Source organism: Poecilia latipinna, unplaced genomic scaffold (assembly GCF_001443285.1).
Source record: "Poecilia latipinna isolate Pla-1442-1.1 unplaced genomic scaffold, P_latipinna-1.0 Scaffold32, whole genome shotgun sequence".
NCBI classification, from domain to species: domain Eukaryota; kingdom Metazoa; phylum Chordata; class Actinopteri; order Cyprinodontiformes; family Poeciliidae; genus Poecilia; species Poecilia latipinna.
In genome coordinates, this window is record NW_015112648.1 from 62,253 (window position 1) to 70,336 (window position 8,084).

An 8,084-nucleotide genomic window follows, 5' to 3' on the forward strand; every position below is an offset into this window, starting at 1 on the left:
TTTTTTTTTTATATTATTTATTTTTTTTTTTTTTTTTTTTTTTTTTTTTTTTTTTGGGTGAAAAGATCAGAATTGTGAAAAAGTTGGATATCAGTCGCATGTACCGCCTGTGTTAATGTAGCCAAAGAAAACCTGAGTAAATACAAAATTTTAAAAATAATTATTACATCCATTAAAAATAAACAATCCAATCCAAACCAACATGTTTTTTTCCACATCAAAATCTCTAATTTGTCTGAATTAAAAAAAAAAAAAAAATCCTCCAAAGTGGCATAAAAACTGCACTGCCAGTCAAACTAGTAACTAGGTTTAGGGAGAAATTACTTTTCCACAGAGCATAGGGGTGATTTGGCTGTATGTTTTTCCACATCTACTTGTTTTCTACCTTGGCAGCTGTCTGAGTCACAGCTTGAGAAGCTGTGGAAATGCCGACTGTTGACTGGACAGACGATGCGAAAGCTGTGCTGGCTGCGGGCCGTCGCGCCGGAGCTGCGATGAGCAGAGGCGCTGTGGAGCGATATTTAGGCGGAGCTGAAACCGCAGCTGGAGAGGCCGTTTGCCTGACTGCGGTAGGGTTTGGATGGACCCGACTCACTGGAGTCAGAACCGATGAAACTGGGCTGGACGACGAGGTGGCAGAGAGAGGGAAGTGGCCCTGCGGCAGGATCAGGTGAAGGTCGCTTCCCACTTCGATAACCGCAGTTCCCAGAGGGACGCAGCTCAGATAAGCTGAGGAGCAGAAATACAAGCAGAGAGCATTCAAGGGAAGATACAAACAAACATTAAAATGGCACAACAGACGTATCTTATGACGGCTTTTTAAACTCAGATATAGTGAGATAAACCTCAGATTTTCTAGAAGAGACATTGAAATTTCTGAGCTTGAAAACTTAATTGAAAAGTTGAACATTTGCAAGGAAAAAAAAATGTTTAGACAAAAAAGATCCTTGAAAATTTCTGCGTTTCTAAAGTCCAACATTTTTACTCTTTAAAGTCAGAAAATTCCACTTTTTCTGGAAATTTTTATAGTTCAATCTAATTTTATTTATTTTATTTTTTTTTGCATAAAGTTTTTTTTCTTTTTTGACTTTTGGAGCTCAGAAATTTAATTTCAGAAATGTAGAAAAACTAGCAAAAAATGTTCGACTTCTAAAATGCTGAAAGAACATTTAGAGCAGTCATTAAGCCAAAACAATACAAAAATACATACATTCTGCATTTTAGCTAAAAACAAAAATAAAAAAATCTAATGCTCTACTCAAAACTCAAGTGGAAAAGTTTTAGCTTCTCTTGGTTCAAATCCTGATAAAAAAATCTCGCATTAAGCACCTTTTTCTATCCAATTATTGATTGGTCAACTGAAAATATAACATATAAATGTACTTTACTTTAAAACACTTCACTTTCTCCAAAAACTCACCATTTTGACCTGGATAAACCTGAAGGTTTTTCAGGGTTGGAGTTGAAGGAACGGTTTGTGTCTCTGGTTTTTTCTGACTCACTGAAGAAAGAAGATTCTGGCCCAGTTTAGCCGGAGCAGCCGAGGCCTGGTACTGAACCTGCTGGACCTTAGCACAGATGGACGGCCGGGACACTGAAGCTCCAGGCTCCCGCAGAGGAACCAAAACCTGAGGCTGAGGTCTCATCTTGGCCAGTGGCTGCTAAGTGGAAAAAGTTTAACAAGCTCATTTTGAGCCACATCAAAATCATAATGTTCTAAAAGGGTCGGTTCTACCAGAATGTGTAGCTAAAACCCATTAACACAACGCTAAAATATTAATAAATAGCTATTTCTGCATTAGATAAATATTAAATTTTTCAGGGTATTTTTTTCCAATCAAAATCACTGATTTTGGGAGCTAAATTATAAATATTTGCAATATTTCCACTTATTAATGTCTTTAGATGTGACGTTTTCCTTTCTCTCCACATCATCACAAACTACAGTCAGCAGTGGAGTAAAAGTAAGAACTACTGCCACCTACAGGTGAGAGTTAGAAGCACTTAAACCCCAATATTTGACCATTTTTGCGGAAGATTTGCAGTAAACTTCCAATCATAAAATACTTTGAATGGAAAAAAATGACTCTCACCCTAAGATCCAAAGAAATAATGCTTAAGGAAAAATGAGGCAACTACGTGTTTTTGTTTTGATAAACTTCTTCACAAAAACAAGATTTAAGTAAAAAAAATACTGTAAAAGTGAGGGGGGGTCTGTTGATTTGGTCTGAATTTCCACAATTGTAGAATAATGAAAATAAAAAATAAAAACTATAAGGACTGATTGGGCTAATTTGAAAAAAAAAACTGCTGTGATTTGATTGATAAAATTATATTTAAGCACACAACTGTTATCTTGGGAGTTCAATTATACGTCGTTCTGGAGTCTAGAGCTGGGCAATAAATCGATAATATGTATCGTGATAGACACGTGATCAATATCGCCAGATAATACGTCTGATAGAATAGCAACAATTTCACTGAACTTCAATCCAGAACCGCACAGCATTCTGGGAGATGTAGGCAGAGGAAAGACTTTAGCTGCTAAACCTCTCACAGCAAGGTTGGTGGCAACAACCAACTCATTCATTCATTCACTCACTCTTTGGTTACCTAGCAACAACTTGCTGAGAAACATGTGGTTTCTTAGCAACAACCTGTTGTGTTACTCGCGCAGCAGCAGTTTAAAGTTTCATGACCGTGCCTCGTAATTGCTTAACAACAGTGTGAAAACTGAATAAAATAGGAGGGGTCACACCACCAAACTGGTAATATTTTAGATATTTAAAAACTAACCAATAATCAATAATTATGAATGGAACGCTTAAGTTGTGATACGTTTTTCAGCCGTAGTGTTCAGCCACATAAAGAGGGCCACATAAAAAGCTGTGCTGGGCCACATTTGGCCCTCAGGCCTCGAGTTTGTCATGCGACATTGAACTACGATGTTTGGAGCGTTTACCTCCGAGTTCTTGGCTTCGTGAGCCAACCTCTTCCTCCCGGTTAAATTTTGATTTGCTGCGTTCACCTCCGGTGTTTCCACTTCGGCTCCAATCTGGAACAGAAAGAGCGAATCAGAAAATCTTCACGCTAAAATAAAGACTCATTTTGATACACTTACCGACGCGCCACCCTGCTCCTCGCTTCCCTTCTCCTCGGTGTTTGCCTCCATGAAGATCCGGTAGCATTCCTCCATTGGGTCGCTTTCAGAAAGCTCAGAGTAATCGACCTCATCTTCGTGATCTTCATCCTCAGGACTGGAGTCTATTATTATCACCGCTTCATCTTCCTCTTGCAGCAGCTGCTCCGTTGATTCAGATCTACTGTGTGGATTCACAGATCTGACATTGTGAATCTGAATCTGGCTGCTGTCTTGTGCTGCCTCCACTTGTTTCTGATTGGTGAAAGCTTTCATCTTTGTTTTTTCACCATTTTGTAAAACGCATAACTGGCTCTGAACCTTGAGTTTGTCCTGGTCCGTTATTGAGTTTTGTTTAAATTGAGTGTTGGGATATGATCGTTTACAAACAAATGAATTTTGGGATTTTAAATCTTTTTTCTGAGCTTTATAAGTCTGCTCCATCAGAAGATTGCTTGGTTGATCTGAGGGGAAGGAAAAACCTCCAGGTTCAGTCCATTTCTTTTTCCTTTTAGGGGACTGGAAACCAGTATTTTCACACTCTCTTTCAAGCTCTTCTAAACATCCGGTTAAGTCGACTACATTCCTCTCATCATTGCTGCAATCTTTTGTTTTATCCAAAGTAGAAGACACAGGATGGATCTCAGGGACTTTGTCTGCATCATCACAGGAAGCAGCATTTACCACCTTAGTTTTTACCATCTGAGGTTGAAAGTCAAGATAAACATTCACCGCCTTAATCTCCTTCAAGTCTCTTTCTGTATTTTGGGAGGATTTTCCTGAGTCAGCAGTATGTTGAGTTTGATCCAAAGTTTTGTCAGGTGACAGAGAAACATCAATGACCAGGACACCATCTTCAGTAGAGTCGTCGTCGAGGATTTCTGGTGATCGCGGTCGGTACATCTGGGCTTGATGAGTGGACGGCTTTTCACCAAAAGACCTGGAGCTCTTTCTGTCTGGTCGGTTCTTTGCTTCCTTTCCTGATGAGCTGCAAGAATGCAAAGCAGCAGAAAAGTTGGACATTGGATCATACTCTAAATCAGTCCTTGGTTTGGAGTTGTCGACCACATATTTCTTTGCTTGAACGTATGATTTATGGTTTTTGCTAGAAGAAAATCCATAAGAAAGGTTTGTTTCAAACTTTGTTGAGAGTTTATTGCTGCTTTTGTCCGCCTGGTTAGTCTGATAGCTTGAGAGCCGCCGCTGCTCCTGCTCCACTTCGTGCCTTACAGATTCAATCTGCTTATCGAGTCGTTCCAGCTCATGCAGGGAGTTGTCGTTAACTGTTGTAAAATTGCTGTCACACTGATCCCCTGTTAGCCGCAAAAAAAATAGATATTATTATTTGTGCAACACACACAAAGCATAAATAACTCCTCAGTGAAATTAAGAGTAGTTGAGTTTCCTTTACATATGTCCACAAAACCTTGTAGATATTCTGCTAATATTGAAAAAACACAATTTTGCAATTGTAAAGTTTCCATTACATAAGAAAGTCTGTTAAAATCACATGTGAATAAGTTTGTTCATGCGATAAGTCATTATAAACAAGCCACACCATCATCCTCCTACTACTTCCACCAGTAGTAACATCTGGTCATGGTTCATGTGACTCGTGTGATGCAAAAATAAAGTGTTTCCATTCCAGTTTTGCGAAATAATTCTGTTTTGATACGGCTGTGGAAAAATAAAACTTCATCCAAGTGAAGATCTTTGTATAGAAAAGTATGATTTTTTTATTTTTTTATTTGTGAGTTTCCATTAAGCAAATTTATTTTTGTAATTCCAATTTTAAGGTCAATGGAAAAGCAGCAGAAAATTTTCATAGACATGGCCAGACAAGTAAAATAATACATTTATATTAATGAATTTTAAATTTTCTACATGTATGTATTTATTTATTGAGTTTTGCATTTGTGTCTTAATTGAAGAAGATGAGTATGTATGTATGCCTTTCTATGACCTGAACATGATTTTCTGGGAAGGCAACATTTTTCAAAAAGGGGTTGTGGCACCCAGAGTCCCCCCCTTTAGGATGCCACTGGAAACTGAAATACATCTAGAAAAGTTTATATTTTAAAAACCTCAATGCATAATTCAATGCAAAACACTTCCACCAACAAATCTTTAACTTCTGTGTTTCTGGTGTACGATTATAGCAATGAGGACTCTGTGATCAAACACAAACATGGATCAGAGAGACGTTAGGATTATTGACCCAAACGTGTGAAATATAATAAAACACAAAGTCTTGTCTTGCTGATAAAGAATGAGCCTTAAAAATACTGCACCCATTTTTCTTAGTAAACCCCCAACAAAATAAATGTACCCAAGTTAAAGGTTGGCTTTCTCTACATTTTCCAGTGAGATCATGTTACTGCAATGAAAATAAATTCAACAATCATCCATCAATAGTTACCAGGTGTAGAAAATAACTGATTTGGTCTGGAACCATTAAAATGTACTTTACTTTTAAAGCATCCGAAATCACTTTATGAGCTCTAATATCGGGCACAGCAAATACACAGCTGTAAAATACTCTTATTTTTATTTTTAATAAATCCAAAATGTTTTGTTCTAACCTTAATTTGATTCATCTTGACTTTCATAATCTCTCAATGACTTCAAAGCTTTTTTCTAGATAAACCAGGTGAAAGGGTCACATAATGCGGAAGTATTTTTGTTTCTTTTCATGTAAAATGCATTGACGCATCAAATTCAACTTTAGAAACATTAAGTTAACTCATGTAAACCCCACTGACCTGTTAAATCCACCACGGGTGATTTATACAAGCCACCAAACGTTTCCCTCGATTCTGCGGCGTGTTTGTATAAACAATGAGGCCTCTCACAAAGCCCACGTATCGAAAAAGGACAGCTTATGTGAATAAAAAGACCAGAGGAAGGAAACATGGCGGAAAATGGTCGAAACAATTAGACTACATTAACAGCGAACCTCAGCCGGCCGGGCATTTAGCTCCCATTTATATAGGCTTTGCAAACGTCGCGATAAATTATGAAATTAAATAATTATTATAATTACCAAACAAATAATTATAGAGATGTACAACATCCAAATTTATAATCATTCAGCTTACTTTCATTGACTTAAACATTGTTTGTTTGTTCCTTAAGATGATTTTACGTTCCGCAGTAATTCATCCACAACGTTAGATGGCGCTGTTGTATACTGTTGAAGTAGACTTCACATCCGCCACATTGTGAGTGGAAACCAGGAACAGATGAAGCACTGTTTATCGTTAGTTCATTTTTAACAATCTTTTTTATTAAAAAACTATACATTGACTTATGCCCATTGCAGTTATTAAAATGGTGATATCGAAGACAAAACTGACAGTGATCTGTAAATAAAAATCTGATAAATTTGTATTTAACAATCTTGATCTACCTCAAAAATATACAGAATAAATTAATTTAACTCACTTGTACTTATTATGATTACACTTTTCAGCTATATATTTTTAAATTGTTATTAATAGAGTCAATCCTACATTAGGGAATGAGGTTGAGGGAGGATACTGAAATTATTAAAATACTATTTAAAGTGTTGTTATGACAGTCTGGTGATGAAGAGGATTTATCTAAACTTAGTAAGATATATGGAAGTTGACAGTGTTCAGTCATTGACAGTTATTATCCAACATTATACTTGTTTTAATTTTTATTTTGTTTTACTAATCTGTAGTTAGACTACCAGGTAGTCCGTATTTTTCAAAGTAAATCGTTGTAATAGTTACTGATCGGTTTTTGGTTGCTATTAATTAATTACATAAACTTTTAGAATATTTCTGCCCACTTTTTTCCAGTCAGAACAAAAAATGACACTCTCAATATGGCGGCGATGTTGACGTTTGATCCGGATGCTCATGCAGGTGTTACCTCTCTTGTTTATGCAGTGAGCACTTTCGGGGCGTCACGCCTGGTGCTGCAGAGTAAACAAACTCGCTAACATTAATCTTTCTGAGATGGATAACAGTGACGGTGAGGTGGAGGAAGATGAAACCGAGTGGAAAACTTGCTTCGTGGATTCAGCTGCGGTTTGTCCCGCCACTTCTCCAGCTGCTGCTTCTGGTAAACTCTGAAGTCTGACGCTAGAAACCTAAGTTCACTTGGAGCTATGACGAATATTGTGTGTGATTTGTTTTATGGTTTATTTAAGGGCCAGCCATTGAATCGGCACACAGAGTTATTCTGCATTTTGACCTGGACTGCTTTTATGCTCAGGTGGAAATGATCAGAAACCCAGCTCTAAGAGATGTCCCTTTAGGTACAAAGCCAGTAAAGAATATAAAAATCATTGTTCTCAGGGTAAAAATTGAAGCCTATTCTCATATCATCAGGTATACAGCAGAAGTACATCATAGTCACCTGTAACTATGTGGCCAGGGAGCGGGGCGTCACCAAGCTGATGTCTGTTACTGATGCTAAGGAGAAATGTCCTGAACTGGTGCTGGTTAAAGGAGAAGACCTGACACACTACAGAGAAATGTCCTACCAAGTCACAGGTGAGCCTGAGGAATATTTCACGAGGCTTTTTAAAAGAAAAAATGTGAGAAATAAGTAAAACACCCCATTAATAAGAAGTCAGTAGACACATCTTTAGAAGCAAAAACCATTTGGTAGCCGATTTCAGACTGTTTTTTTGTTAGTTTATTTAGTTTACATTTCTATTGACGTATTTTGTATTTTCTATGACGCATTAAACATATTGTGTGATATATTTATATATTAATATTTTTAAAAGTATATAATAATATATTATATTGTAATAGAAAGTTTAAAAATAAATATATAAATAAATAAAATAAAAAGGAAAAGCAAAAAATGTGGAATTTTTTTGCTTATCGTTATTGTGGTATTTAAAATGTGTTTTTTTTTTTTTTTTTTTTTTTTTTTTTAATTTCACCCCCTTCTTTTTAAAAAA

At 36.7% G+C, this 8,084-nt stretch overlaps 2 protein-coding genes across 4 annotated transcripts in view; one reads left to right on the plus strand and one right to left on the minus strand.

Moving 5' to 3' along the window:
• The window catches only part of LOC106952920 (RNA exonuclease 1 homolog), a 15,354-nt gene extending 9,230 nt beyond the window's left edge, over nt 1-6,124 (minus strand). For 2 of the 3 annotated variants that reach the window (XM_015041370.1, XM_015041361.1), the window contains exons 1-5: nt 5,902-6,124; nt 3,122-4,452; nt 2,963-3,055; nt 1,421-1,661; nt 386-729 (exon numbers count right to left, since the gene is read on the minus strand). In XM_015041370.1, the coding sequence (XP_014896856.1) occupies nt 386-729; nt 1,421-1,661; nt 2,963-3,055; nt 3,122-4,452; nt 5,902-6,052 (2,160 nt within the window). In that variant the 5' untranslated portion in view covers nt 6,053-6,124. The remainder of the gene's footprint in view (nt 1-385; nt 730-1,420; nt 1,662-2,962; nt 3,056-3,121; nt 4,453-5,901) is intronic. The other variant, XM_015041381.1, reaches the window with a different exon arrangement.
• Nucleotides 6,125-6,778: 654 nt separating this feature from the next.
• poli (polymerase (DNA directed) iota) overlaps nt 6,779-8,084 on the plus strand; it is a 9,545-nt gene continuing 8,239 nt past the window's right edge. The window contains exons 1-3 of the mRNA XM_015041394.1: nt 6,779-7,231; nt 7,320-7,427; nt 7,501-7,665. Coding sequence (XP_014896880.1) covers nt 7,126-7,231; nt 7,320-7,427; nt 7,501-7,665 — 379 coding nt within the window. The 5' untranslated portion in view covers nt 6,779-7,125. The remainder of the gene's footprint in view (nt 7,232-7,319; nt 7,428-7,500; nt 7,666-8,084) is intronic.